This window comes from Alosa alosa, chromosome 13 (assembly GCF_017589495.1).
Source record: "Alosa alosa isolate M-15738 ecotype Scorff River chromosome 13, AALO_Geno_1.1, whole genome shotgun sequence".
Taxonomy (NCBI): domain Eukaryota; kingdom Metazoa; phylum Chordata; class Actinopteri; order Clupeiformes; family Clupeidae; genus Alosa; species Alosa alosa.
In genome coordinates, this window is record NC_063201.1 from 7315202 (window position 1) to 7330402 (window position 15201).

The 15201-nt window shown below is 42.2% G+C and overlaps 2 protein-coding genes across 3 annotated transcripts; both read left to right on the forward strand.

Annotated features, from left to right (window-relative positions):
* The first annotated feature begins 3 nt into the window (after window positions 1-3).
* LOC125306593 (zinc finger protein 502-like) lies at window positions 4-4761 on the forward strand. Of its 2 annotated transcripts, none has more exons than XM_048262054.1 (5): window positions 4-165; window positions 1144-1337; window positions 1455-1570; window positions 2391-2531; window positions 2849-4761. In XM_048262054.1, the coding sequence occupies exons 2-5, from the start codon at window positions 1199-1201 to the stop codon at window positions 3647-3649; spliced, it is 1197 nt and encodes a 398-aa protein (XP_048118011.1). In that variant the 5' UTR covers window positions 4-165; window positions 1144-1198; the 3' UTR covers window positions 3650-4761. The 2 variants fall into 2 exon arrangements, with proteins under 2 accessions (XP_048118011.1, XP_048118010.1); XM_048262053.1 differs by having other exon boundaries at window positions 5-154.
* Window positions 4762-5192: 431 nt separating this feature from the next.
* On the forward strand, window positions 5193-14536 carry wu:fe05a04. Its single transcript, XM_048260646.1, has 5 exons — window positions 5193-5455; window positions 9754-10749; window positions 11349-12011; window positions 12044-12342; window positions 12978-14536. Exons 2-5 carry the CDS (start codon window positions 9756-9758, stop codon window positions 14415-14417), a joined length of 3396 nt encoding a protein of 1131 aa, XP_048116603.1. The 5' UTR covers window positions 5193-5455; window positions 9754-9755; the 3' UTR covers window positions 14418-14536.
* The last annotated feature ends 665 nt before the right edge of the window (window positions 14537-15201 follow it).

A 15201-nucleotide genomic window follows, 5' to 3' on the forward strand; every position in this document is an offset into this window, starting at 1 on the left:
CTTGGCTTGCAACGGTACGGTATCAGGCCAGTCCAGGGTAGTGCTTGTATTGCATTCATCTCTTTTGCACCAGATCTTGGTCACGTGTGTAGGGGACGTTTACCAAAACGGGTTTCCTCCATCGTCTAAGGTTGCCCTGCACCGGAGGCTGCGAGTAAGTAAACTGTACGACCAACTGATTACAGTACAAAAAAGCAACGAACTTTTAATCACATTTAATATGCTCTAGTGTATTGATCAAGTGTGCAAACAATTACATGTAGTTGTGTCGCCCTATGTATAGACGTTTGCCTGCTGATGGTCTGCAATGATGAGTACTTCCTCTTAGCTAGCTAGCAAACTAGCATGCTGTAGCGAAGTTTCGACTAACGTTTCTGTAGCTAGTTAGCTATGTTTGTATTCAAGTGGCTAGCCAGTCAAAATGCTATAGTTAGCGTAGCGGTCTTCTGCAACTAGTTTATTTAGGCATTAATCATTACATTAACCGAAATGTTAAACCTATTAGTCATAATAACGGACGTGTAGCTAACTTGTAAACTATTGTTTGTTTTCGGTGTATCAAAAACAATGAATGAGCAAAAGGCTACGTGAAAACATTGGGCCTTAACCAAATTGTCTGCTAGCTAGCACGCTAACGTCCCTACAGTTTCAACTTTATAGAAGAGTACTGTACATGCAAATATGTTGTCTCAGGTTTAACTTAATGTCTGTGTTTAACCCAATCACATTTTATTAGTTTAAACTATAACGTGTGTTACATCAACTGTACCCAGTTTCGTTTAACATTTAAATCACGCTGGACTTTCTAACATCATGTCACCACAACTAACGTTAAACGTTAACTTCACCACGTTCAAATTCAAGTTCTAACTTAATTGTGATAACGGTTCTGGAGTAAAGATATACAGTATAAACCTGTTAGTTTACATGGGTTTTTAGATGTGTGGGGGTAATGTAACGTTAACTCCCATTTATAAACCAGAAAGTGAGAGAAGTTAAGTCACGAACAGTTAGTTTATGAAGTTGGCCACTAAGTGGCGGAACGTATTGTAACATAACGTTACTTTGGAACAGCCAGCTGAACACTTGATTCACCAGGCTAACGTTATGCAATTTACTAATTAAGCTCTGCTTCTGTCACAGTTCCCCGATATCGAACTTCCAACACGCCTGAAGTGAAAGTCCTTCAGAATTGAAAATGGATGCAGACTTGGCGAACCTCGAGCAAATGGTTATGAAGGGTGAAGAAGTCACGTCCACGGATCCTGCTGAAGCTAGACTAGAAGAACCTTACCGGGCGATTGTCATCCCACAGCCACCTCCTGTCATACAACCATGTGAGTGTCGGACATAACAATTAACCAAGTGGTCCTCTACCTCCTAGTATAGGCTTTTTTTGCCACCCTCCTGCTCTAAATGTGGATCTAAATGTTTCCTCCTTGTTCTGTTATTAGACCAACATGAGAGTCTGCAATGTTTCCAGTGTTTCATTACCTTCTGTAACTCCAAAGCCAAAGAGAGGCACATGAAGAAGAGTCACCGTGAAGAGTACAAGCAACAGCTCCAGCAGGTACTGCATTTATATTTTTTGAGATGGGGACAGTTGCATATGTTTAGGCTATATGTTCAGTCCATCGCTGCACTTGCGTAACTGTAATATTCATTCAATCTTTATTTATTCTCGGAGGTTCATTCAGGGGAGTTCTCATTTTCAGTGAAGCCGAGATTACACTATATATAATATAGAATGTTATCTATCTATCTCTCTAAGATAGATAGAGTGAGAGATAGATAGATAGATAGATAGATAACATTCTATATTATATATATATATATATATAGTGTAATCTCTTCATTCAATCTTTATTTATTCTCAGAGGTTCATTGAGGGTAGTTCTCATTTTCAGTGAAGCTGAGATTACACTATATATAATATAGAATGTTATCTATCTATCTATCTATCTATCTATCTATCTCTATCTATATATTATTCTCGGAGGTTCATTGAGGGTAGTTCTCATTTTCAGTAAGGCCGAGATTACACTATAGAATGTTATCTATCTATCTATATGGAGTGTCATGGGGGATTTCATTTTTGCACAAGGGGGGAGTTTATTTAGTGACCCCCTTTTGCATTCCCTTGTAATAGTTCCCTCACAAAGTCAAAAGCATTGCAAGGGAATTTAACAGTATTGCAGAGAAATGCAAAACAATTGCCAGGGAATGCAACATCTTATTTTTATAACCTGAAAAAACATTTGCTATATCTCTATAATAAAATCAACTATTGTGAAAGCTTTCTCAGGGGTATTTGATGGGGAAAACATGGAATTGGATGACCTCAGCTGGTGTGTGTATTAATTGTGAATTCTGTTGTTCTTCCCTGATAGTGTGACACACTCTTCACCTGCTATGTGTGTGACCGCACCTTCTCATCTTCTGAGGAGCTGACCCAGCATCAGTCCACACACAACAAGGAGGACAAGCCCTTCAAGTGCACCTGTAAAGAGAGTTTCCGCACCTTCTCTGAGGTAAGCAACGACCCCAGGTGAAGGGTATGGAGAGGGGATATGCAAACATTTCAAGCACTTTAAAAGTGAAGTCGTTGCTTAAAGTCTAAATACCATTTTTGTCCTCCCTGAGCAACTGAAGAGGTCCACATATTTCAATTTCAAAATTGCATGTGGTTTCAAAATTGTACTTTGATGTTGCTGTATGTTGTGGTGATAATGTTTTCAGAAACTTACTTGATAGTCAAGCAATTTTTGCTGTTTCTTGCACAGCAACAGCAACATGCTTTGTCGTCTGTGCGTGTCTGACGTCTGTCTGTCTGTCCGTCCATCTGCAGCTAACCAGTCACAGGCGGCAGGTGTGCCCAGAGCGGCAATTCCTTTGCAAAGACTGCGGGGTGACCTGCCGCAGTCCCGCTTTACTGCGGAACCACCGGTTGGCAGTTCACTCGGCACGCACTGACGTGGAAGATCCCGGGGACGCCGCCAAGTTCCACCGCTGCGCCAAATGCAATGCCGGCTTCACCAACGAGTCCGAGCTCCTGCAGCACCAGGAGAACCACGCCGGCAGCGAGCACTGCAACGGAGGCCCGTCCCCCAAGAGACCCCGCGGCAGGCCGCCCAAAACGGACAGCGCCGCCGCTGGCGGAGTGGAGAAGCAGCAGGTGAAGCGGAAGAAGAAGGACGAAGCTGCTACAGCAGACGGGGGGAAGGAGGAGGCAAAACAGGCCAAGCCCAGGAAGAAGAAGGCCGAGGCTGAAGAGGGAATTACTGAAGCAGGGGACGAGACGGAGACCGGTGCTGTCGGCACAGAAGCGTCCACGCCAGCCACGGCTAAAGCAGACAGCGGAGGCGCCAGAAGAGGACGACCCCCGAAGTCTGCACCGAGCGTCAAAGCTGAGGAGAAGAAGCCCGTCCCGCGGAAAGCCCACCCGTGCGGCGAGTGCGAGGAAAGCTTTGCGCGGCCGGAGCAGCTGCAGGCTCACGTGACCCGCGTCCACACGGCCGGCCGACACGCCTGCCCCACCTGCGGCAAGAGCTTCGGCCGCGAGAGCAATCTGAAAGCGCACCAGCAGAGCCACACCAAAGACGAGGAGGAAGAGGAGAAGAAGAAGCCAGCAGGAAGAGGGAAGAGATAATTCCTGTTCTGTTGGTGGTGGTGGTTAGGTGTGTGTGGCATGAGAGGATAAGGGAGACAAGCTTTTATTTTGTTTTGTTTTGTAACAAAGTCCCGGCATTTTTATTTTCAATGTGAGTGATATGGAACAGAATGTGGTGGTTTTTAGTTGAATAGTCTTCAACCGTTTGTCGCTTTTCATGAATGTTGCACTGTCGTCAAATTATTTTTTAAACAAGGTTTTATTCAGGACTCAGGCCCACAAACTATTAAGCTAGTGCTGTGCAGGCTGTGGGTTATGCCTGTGGAACTGACTGGTGTGGGATGAGGATGCAGGCCCACTGCATCCATCTGAGCACAGCAAGATATCACTGGGTCAAGCTTGCATGGCGTATTCTCACATTACATCAGTCATTCAGAGATAAAAGCAATGTCCTCCTCAAGAGTAAAAGATACAATGGAAAATGTTGTATTTTAATTGTGATTTTTAATTAATATCTTTTGAGTAAGATGGGTCTTTTTTTTAAATAAGTGTGTGTAGAGGCCGCAGGTACATGTTGCCTTCAATTCTGTTTTTTTGTCTCTTTTCGTTTTGCCTTTTTTATTAGAGAGGTGACAAAAGGATATGTTACCTTTGTCCAGAAGACTTCAGTTCAGAATTTGTTTGTTAAAAATCATTATGTACATGGCATTCATTGAGTGGTGGTTTATGTGATTTAATTTTGTGTTTAATAACAAACTAAAGTATGTGATTTTATTTACTGAAGAAAAAAAACTCATCATGGGATGTTAACTTGTTGAAATAAGCATCTTTTTTTGTATTTGATTGATGCTTTTTTAAGCGAGGGTCTAACCCAAGACGCAAGTTGATTGTTCAAGATAATTAAAATTCCTCTCCCCCTGATAATGTGCTGAGGTTCAAAGGAACATGGACAATGTTCTTGGTGGAATTCACCCAAGTACATTGTGTACCAATGTACATAGTGGTGCCAAATACTAAGAATACTCTGTAATGTTTGGTCTAAGATTGGCTCTCCCCATGAAAATGTCTCTGTGTATTTACAATTTTTACAGTCTATGAACCTGGTAAATGTCTTATTAAAATTAAATTGCCCCAGGGGATGCTGCAGATTACATTGTGTTTTATTTTTGACTGAAAAAATATTATTCTGGTGTATTTACTGGATTTTACTTGTGACTTAAGACTTTTACAGCTGTTAAAATGAGACTGAACTTGTTCAAATGAGCCATACATATTGTATGAATTCACGTCAGTTATTTAAGTCAACAATTAATTATTATAACTTATTAAAGTTGAACATAACAATGTGAATTACTGGAGCTTATGATTGTTGCCCCTTCTACCGATAGATAAACTTTTTTCCATCCCTTCATTGATGAGAACGAGAAACAGTTTCTGCTATGATGTTCCATAGTGAAACATTTTGGCACATCTCCCCCTAGACTGTAGGTGTCAGTACACACTAACATCTTGCAGCCCACAGCTCTCGATGGAGAAAAGGAGCCACAAACACCACCATAGATAGTAAGAGGAGCAATACCAGTGCAGTAGTACCGGTGGTAACGTTAAGACTGATGTTTTGTGAGGTTACGATCTTATTTCCGAAGCTTACTTAACCATTATTTCACATTCCATCAATCGGTAGTGCATCCGTTTTCGCAGGTGTATCGGAACCATATGCATGTTAAGCTTTCTGTCAGGTAGCATTCTAGGCTGACGTTGATGAGTGAGGTAATGGTAAACATTGCAATAAGGCTAACGTTAGCTTCCTGAACCATCAACTCATATCTTTTTTTTTTTACTCAGGTAAGTCCTACTACATTTTCTTTATAGTTATATTGTGTGTGGCAATTGCATCACACAAACAGCAACAAATATAGTACGACGTACCAGTCTGGCCAGGGGCACATTCTCCCCATACTATTGTTATCCACTTAAGATCACGTAGATCGTTGTGCAAATGATGAATACTATTAACCTGAACTACGTTTATCCTGGCCCTGCCACATTATCTTTAGATAGTCTTAACGTCAGTGTTAATATAAACGCGGCAATACCCCCTTCTTACCAGGCAGGTTAGGCTGAACAACACCTTTTTTTTGTATGTTTAATTTTCTAATAAAGCATTGCCCCTCAGGCACCGCTGTGACTATCCGGAGAAATATTCTGTGGTCACTGCTATTCTGGGATTTACGGCTCCCATTGACTTCATTCAACACATCAAAACAATACTTCGAAAATGTGCTCAAACTAACGCCGCTCACTTATGCCAGCAACCATTTTACTTTGATTATAAACTACATGTTGGTACAAGATTTATACAAAAAGAATAACAGAATTTGGCGTAAGCAATGTGGAGAAATCTTATGAAAAGTGTCAGCCCTTAAAACTGCCTAATGTCGAAGGTCAGAGACATTCAAAAACGTACTTTAATATCACATCATAATTTATAAAGGAACAAAGTTTAAAAAGTAAAACACAATATATCAGATGGATTATGGATTAGACAAATAATTAGTAAGGAAACAAGATTTTCTACCATAATTTAAAGTACTTGCCCACTGTTTACTGGCTATATTAGCCCATATGAACAACCGCTCCCTCCTTCCCCCAGCCTGGAGTGAGCTAAACTGAACAAAACTGTAATACTTGAACATAATGCCCATATTTAATGCTGTCATTTTTAAAAACGTTATCCTTGCACTGCTATAGTTTTATATTACTATGTATACATTATTCTCTTATATATACTGTCCATATTTAATGCTGGTCTCTAGACTTTATTCTTGCACTGTTGGACTTATTTGCACTACCACTGACCGAGGTGAAGTTAGTTTGATATTTGATATTCGGATATTCGACAGATATTCAAAAAAAATGTATGCGGCCGGTTTCACCCCGTGTTTGCAGACAATGTACAAACAGATGACCTGTCTACTTGCTCCCAGCCGACCTTAGGGACCGTCTAAAAAGTACCTTCTGAATTACCTTCATAGTCTTTTTTGTCAATAGCTTTGACATCATGTGACCTAGTGACTCCAAACCAATGCAGAATTGTTATCCTATATGGGACTCATCGGGCACACCTCTTTCTATAACCATTGAATGCACAATCTATTTTATTTTAATATTTTAAAGAAAATACATTATTTCATATAAGAAACGGCCCCTTTTTTTCAATACCTCCCAAGCCATGTGACCTAGGGACTCCAAACCAATGCAGAATAGTTATCCTATATGAGACTCATCAGACACACATCTTTTTATAGCCTCTGTATGCACGCTGTATTTTATATGAATTTTTTAAAGAAAATACATTATTTCATATAAGAAACAGACTCCTTTTTCTCAATACCTCCCAAGCCATGTGACCTAGTGATTCCAAACCAATGCAAAATAGTTATCCTATGTGGGACTAATAAGACACACCTCTTCTTATAGTCAATCTATGCACACTGTATTTTATATGAATATTTTAAAGAAAATACATTATTTGCCATCATGAATGGTCTCCTTTTTTCAATAAGCCGTGTGACTTAGGGACTCCAAACCAATATAGAATAATTATCCTATTATTCCAAACCAATGCAGAATAGTTATCCTATATGGGACTAATCATACACACCTCAAATTAATATGAATTTTGCACATACTATTTTATATTAATTTCTTAAAGAAAACCAATTTGTTTCCTATGGAAGCTGCTTTGTGCTCAATACCTTCAATATACTGGGTCCTAGACATCACAGATCAACATAGAACTGTTCTGCTATGTGATACTAATCAGACACACGTCAATGTGAAATAATATTTTGCATGAACTATTATATATTTTTTTTTTTAAAGAATCACATTTATTTCCTATGGAAAACAGCTTTTTGCTCAATAGCTGCCATATAAGGGGTCCTTGACAACACAGATCAGTACAGAACTGTTCTGCTATGGGGTACTTATCAGACAGAGATCAGAGATTCAATATGAAAAATTATTTGCCATCTACTATTATATGGAAGGTATTGAGAAAAAAACTGATTATTTATAGAAAGTTTCCATAGGAAACAAATGGGTACTATAAAATAGTATGAGCAAAAATTATATTAATTTGAGGTGTGTCTGATTAGTCCCATAAAGGATATTCTGCATTGGTTTGGTGTCCCTACGTCACTTCAGACACCTTGGGGGGGGGAGTATTGAAAAAGGAGACCATTCCTATTAGGAAACAATGTATTTTCTTTAAAATATTAAAATAAAATAGATTGTGCATTCAATGGTTATAGAAAGAGGTGTGCCCGATGAGTCACATATAGGATAACTATTCTGCATTGGTTTGGAGTCACTAGGTCACATGGCTTGGGAGGTATTGAAAAAAAAGGGGCCGTTTCTTATATGAAATAATGTATTTTCTTTAAAATATTAATGTAAAATACAGTGTGCATACAGTGACCATAAAAAGAGGTGTGTCCGATGAGTCCCATATAGGATATTACAATTCTGCATTGGTTTGGAGTCACTAGGTCACATGACCTGGGAGGTATTGAAAAAAAGGAGACCATTCCTTATGGGAAATAAGGTATTTTCTTTAAAATGTTCATATAAAATACTGTGTGCATATAGTTTCTCTCTGATGAGTCCCATGTTGGATAACTATTTTGAATTGGTTTGGAGTCACTAGGTCACATGATGTCAAAGCTATTGACAAAAAAGACTATCAAGGTAATTCAGAAGGTACTTTTTAGACGGTCCCTAAGGTCGGCTGGGAGCAAGTAGACAGGTCATCTGTTTGTACATTGTCTGCAAACACGGGGTGAAACCGGCCGCATAATTCTTTTTTTTGAATATCTGTCGAATATCCGAATATCAAATATCAAACTAACTTCACCTCGGTCTACCACTGACACACACTCTCATAGAGCACTTTACCATGCATACTGAATCACAGGGTCAATCCCTGCCCTGTCACTGCAAGCGTCTCATGCTTATACATCCCTTAGGATATTTTATTTAAAATCCATATTATTCATATGGATTTGTTATTTTATCATCCTGTTTATGTTGTATGTGTATGTTGTGTGTGATGTCTTTAAGCTACTGGGACCTACTGGGATCAATAAAGTACCTACCTACCTATCTACCTACCTAGTACCTACCTACCTTACCCTACCTACAATATTTCATGGCACTATTTTGCTGCACAGCCACCAGATGGTGCCATTTCACTACTTGCTTACACCCAGTGCCAGATCTGTATACCCTAACAGAAATTTCAGGTTTCTGTTGAGCAAGGTCATATTTTCACATGCAAATTAAGTTTCTGGCTAACAGTTGCAGTTAACTTTTGGCAATATTGCAGCAAATTTGCAGCAATGTCATATGCAAATTAGGCTAGTCACCAGAAGTTCACAGCAAATCACTGGCGAACACATTTGCCACTTGTGGCAAACTTCTCATTGTTGCCAGAACTTTGCTGGAAGTTTGCCTGTAGCGGCCAACATTGGCAAACTTCTGGCAATATTTTCTAGTGAACTCATTTGTTTCCCACAAATCACCCACAAGATTGCTGCAAATCTGCTGCAAACGTTTCATTTTTGTAAGGGTACAGCTCTGCAAAGTGCAGTGCCATGCCGCCATCTGGTGGCCATGAAATATTTAATGTGTAAATATTTCCCACTGTAAGTTAGCCTGGGTGCCAGCCCAACGTCAGGCTAATTACAAGTATTTATTAGAAAAGAAGCGGCCGTCGAATAATCTTCTAATCCATCTGATATATTGTGTTTTTCTTTTTAAACATTGTTCCTTTATACATTGTGGTGTATCATTAAGGTACGTTTTAGGATGTAATTACTCTGACATTCAACGTTAGATGACCATAAATGTGAGCAATGGGCCCCGTCTTAGGGGCAGTTCTTGGGGGGTTGTGGGAGTTCTCTCGTTAGTGCATAGCTGATTTGCTGAATTAACAAGATACTAAATTAAACTAGCAAAATAAATAAATAATAGTGTATACACACACACACACACACACACAGTGTATATATGCTGTCTGATATTTATTTACTACAGTTCTTGTTCCTGCATCATTGTAATGAACACTTGTCTTTTTTCAGTCATGGCATCTGAATTTACCATAGACATCCAGCTTACAGAGTTGGGTTTCCATCATATTCCTGCATTCAATGAGGAGTTACCCATAAAAGAGACATCACAAAACAATTCTTCATGCAATCCACCAAATCCCCCAGCACCTCCAGAACGTTCAGAATCACCTCCAGAACCACCTCCAGAACCTTTGGAATCACCTCCAGCACCTGCTAAACCACCTCAATCAACTTCAAAAGCACCTCTAGCAACTTCTAATCCAACTCATCCATCAACTTCAAAATCAGCTCCAGCACCTTCTCAACCAACTCCTCCTGTGATGAATTCTCCTAAAACAACTCCTCCAGTAATAAATCCTCCTCTGGACCACCGTCTGCTTTCTGTGGTTCAGCAGAACATTCATACTCTTCCCAAAAATTTGCCCATGGCCATAGTGCCCAAAAATTTGCCTATGGCCATAGTGCCCCAGAGTGGCCTGTGGACACTCCCTTCTCAGTCTACCCCAGTCATGGTGGCGAATATTCAGCCTCAGTCTCCCCAATTTATAACAGTCGTCAACAAGGGCATAGTTCCTGAAAAAGAAAGTTCTACCGAGTCAAACGCTAAAAAAGAGTCTAAGCAGTCAAACACTAAAAAGCAGTCTAAGCCAACGGACGCTGAAAAGGAGCCGGATCTTCTAACCGATGACGTTGTAGTCACAAAACAGACATTGGCTCTGGGAGAGAAAAAGGACGATGATGGCAAATCGGTAAGCACTGAGAAGACGGCCTTTGTGGTTCGTTACACGGATGGCGAGCAGAGCAGTGCTGAAAAAAAAAACACTGCACAGGAGGTCGTGCCCGAGAAAGATGGGGCTGAATCCCAGAATGATGCAAATGTTCGTCAGAGTCGGGCAAACACTGCTCAGGATGAGAGTGATGACAGTGAGGTTTCTGAGGTGGAGGAGGAAGAGGAGGAGGAAGAGGACACTGATGATGAGGATGATGGCCAGCTGTTTGCTCCAGGTACAGTATGCACATTTAGCATCTATATAGTAGTTGTGCTTGATCTTGATCTACTAATTTAGCATCTATATAGTAGTTGTGCTTGATCTACTCTTGGCTATTCTCTTCCAGTGCTAATATCTGTAAAATACAACCCGAATTCTAAAAAAGGTTGTGACGCTTTGTAAAATGTGAATTAAAAAAAGACAGGGGCATTTTTACCACTGTGTTGCTTCACTTCTTCATTTAACAACATTAAATGTTTAGGAACTGAGGAGACCAGTTGCTAGAATTTTGAGAATAAAATGTGGTCCCATTCCTGCCTGATATAGGATTTCAGCTGCTTAACAATATGGGGACTTCTTAATCATGTTCATTCCATGATGCACCCAATTAGACAGGCCATTTTAGCATCTGGACTCTTCCTCTACGGAGAAATACTGTTTGTGAATAAATTTGTGCAGAATTAATTGTTGCCATTGTTTTTCTGAAATATCAGAGGTCTTCCCTGAAAAGATGTTGTCTGGATGACAGAATATGTTCTTTCAACTAAAAAGTAGAAAATACAACTAAAACAACTGAGAATGAATGCAAATGTTAATATATTGGTTTGGGCCTAGATGCGGGGGGAGAACACAGTTGCAGCGTGTGTCATCAGACCTTCACCAACGGCTTCCTCCTCCGCGAGCACATGCACCTTCACACGGGCGTGCGTCCCTACCGCTGCGCTGAGTGTGGCAAGCAGTTCTGCCACCTGGCTAACTACCGCGCTCACCTGCGCACCCATGCCCAGGCTGTGCCCATCCGCTGCCGCGTGTGCCAGGCCAACTTCGAGACGGAGAAGCAGCTGCAGCAGCACTTGGAGAGCACGCACTTCGAGAGCGAGTTCTACCAGTGCGACTACTGCAAACGCATCTTCACGTGCATGAACGACTGCCTGCTGCACGTGCAGAAGCACAAGAGCGAGGTGGCGCAGCCGCAGTGCGCCAAGTGCGGCCGCCGCTTCAGGCACGAGAAGTCTCTCCGGCGCCACCTGCTGAAGCGCGCGTGCCAGCGCGCCTTCCTCTGCTCGGACTGCGGCCAGAGCTTCCGCAAGAAGAACACGCTGCTGCGCCACAGCTTCTCGCACCTGGGCCTGCTGCCGTACACGTGCACGCACTGCAAGACGCACTTCCGGCTGGCCAACCTCTACCGCAAGCACAAGTGCAAGCCCGAGACCATCCAGTGCGTGGCGTGCCTGTCCACGTTCGCCAGCCACGGGGACTTCGAGAGAGCCCTGGCTGGCTTAATCGGGTGTTGGGGCTACCAGGGGCAGGGGTCAGGGCAGCCTTGGCCGTCCTGCAGCAGCAGCGGCGCGACGAGATCCGCTGCATGGAGTGCGGCCAGACGTTCTCCGCGGCCGACGAGCTGAAGAAGCACGCCGGCTCCCACCAGAGGGTGCTCAAGTGCGCCGAGTGTGGCATGGGGTTCCGCTCCGCGCTCATGCTCATGTCACACATGGGCGGCCATGCGGGACAGCGACCCTGTCTCTGCCAGAAGTGCGGCCTGGGCTTTCCGCACCAACAAGGCTACGACCTCCACCTCAAGGACTGTGGCGTCATCCCACCTCCAAAGGTGAGCTACTTTTTACTGAGGTTTCTGATCAGTCGGGTGTTGTCACAAGGAATCCCCCCCCCCCCCCCCCCCCCCCCCACAGAAAGTAATCACTCCGCGTATTGCATTGAATTATCCAATGTGAAGTGAACATTACATTAATTCAATTACGTCACATTTGAGTGGGAAAATGGAGTAATTAAAGAGCAGATGATTGTTCAATTTAATATGAGATGTATAGACAAGTATGTAGGCTATAGAAGGATGGAGGATGAATGAACAAAAATCTAAATAAACAATAGAAAGCACAAGTTTGTATATTTAAACTAAATTAGCTCGTAATGGAAACTGTTGTATAAAAGCAATATGACAAGCAACGACACTTTGTGATGTTGATAAAGGATATCGCCAAGTCTGTAATTACCTTCGGCACTCGTCCCCGTTCTTACAGCTGATTACAGCCGTGACGATACCCTTTACCAACACTACTCCCCCTCGTGTCGTTGCTTAATTATACGACTGTGCATCTATACCTAACAATAGAAATTATTAATCGTTGTGTTTGTTGACCCGCTGTCCATCAGAGGCGTAGTGATGTTAAGAAGCCATAATAATGTTGTTGGTGCCGTTTATTCACTATGCCGTTTGCCTTGCAGGTGAAAAAGACAAAGCCTGCTCCAAAAAAGACGGCGAAGAAATCTCACACCATTGCCCCTAAAGACACTACACCCACTCCACCCCAAAGCAAAGTGAAGGAAACGAACACAGTAAATGTGCCACAGACGCATCCACCTGAGCCAGCGATGCCCGCTGTGCCAGCGATGCCCGGCCAGCCAGCAGAGGGGGCGTGGCAGCTCCGGCTGGACAAGACTCCTCCCCCTAACACCCCGCTGGTAGTGTTTCTCCCCATGTCTGCTCCGGTCCCTTCCAACCTGACGGTTAGCACTGCTGAACCCCAGACGTTAGTCCTTACAGATCAAAACAGTGTTGCTGCTTCGCTCCAGCCTCCACAAACCCAAGACAGTCGTGCAAATATGGTTCCAAACCCTGTGTTGGAAGCCGCTGTACTGGACAAAACTGCAGCTCCGCTGGCTTTTCCGTGTGAGCAGCAGCAGCTACAGAAACTTCCCCAACCTTGCCTTAATACTCCTGTGATCAAGAAGGAACCAGAAATCCCAGGTTACTCAGAAGCATGCATCTCCTCATGTTTTGGAAATATATGTGATGTAACAAGTACGGTACAAGTTAAGAAAGAGGAGAGAGGACCGAAATCAGATGAGGTTTGGGTTAGTGAAGAAAAATGGACAACTCTGAAAGGAGAGATTAAGCTTAAAGATGAGTTCAAATCATCAGATTTAAAGACTGAAATACAGTTGGAAGATTTACGTTTGCCAGCTGTAATAAAGAAGTCTGATGCTTTTGGTGACGACAGTGGACAACATCTGGAACGATCAAATCTGTTAATGTCAGATGTGAATATTAGCAGTAGTGAAAATCTGGAGCAGTCACATCTGTTGATCACAGATGTCCGCAGTGAAAGCCGTGTTGAAGATTGTTTCAAGAGCACAGGGGAGCGGACACGACAGGGCGAGACGGAAACATCCTCTCAGGCTCCTGGTCATCTTGACTCTCCTTTGGACCTAAGGTTGACCGTTAACCACTCCGATAGAAGCCCTGAAGCACAGAGTGAGGAAAATACAATTGGCAAAGTGAATGGAGAAACTGTTGCACAGGGTCACAGTCGCCATGAATTGGAAGCAAATAAGAAAGTTACTGAAGACTCTTATTTTACCTCAGTGGAAGTAGACCTCAGGGACGAACACAGAGATGAGGATGAGGAGGAGGAGGGAGAGCCGCACGAGTGTGTGACCTGTGGCAAGATCATTCTGGAAGGTGACCTGATCGAGCACTACATGGAGCATGCGATGCAAGGTGACCAAGACCTGGCCAAAAGCCCCACTCTTCCTCCGTCCCCCGCTGGGTCTCTGCTGTCGTCCACCTCCTCCTACTCGCCCTCAGTTTCAGCGTTCTCCTCCCCCAATGCAACCCCTCCAGCCAGTCCGCCCAGTAAGAGATTACGGTCCAGTGTTAAATAGCGTCACCTGAGGACAACGTTGCTGGTTCAACGTCTGTTTTTGTTTTGTTTTTTGGGGGTGCGAGGGTCCATAGTTAGAAGTGCTGAATTCATTCTCTTTAGATCTTTTTTTTTATATATTAAAAAAAAAAAAAAAAAAAAATATATATATATATATATATATATATATATATATATATATATATATATATATATATATATATATATATATATATGTTCTTTTAGACCCCTATCTGAGGAGTCCGTGGATTATATTCCACGGACTCCTCAGATAGGGTCTTAAAGAAGCATCGTGGAGTACTCACTCTGATAAGGTTCACATGAAATAAAACTCTTTATTTATGGAAAAAAAATATTCATTCTGAAAGTGAATGTATAGGTTTAAAGCGGAATTAGTTAACAGCATTGTTCTTCCAGCATCCTAGTCTGAATATATTGTGTATCTTGTATAGTCTAATTTCTAGAAGTTAAGAATTATTTATATTTTTTTCCTCAAACTGCTGTTTTAGAGGACACTTTCATACCTTTCATGCCTTTTGTAAGTTGGTAACGAATAAGAACTATGACAGGAAAATGATTGCGTCTCTGTGGGTTGAATGACATTTGGGGAAAATAGGAAATCTTCATACTTCAGTTTTGTTGAGACCGACTGTAAGATAATCGAATGTAAAGGAGGCACATGCTATGACTGTTGAATATGCAAAGTGTTGTGTACCTTCAAATAAACAATATACTGCATTTTTGTTTGGAATGGTGTCGTTCTGCTCCTCAACAGCCCCTTCCAC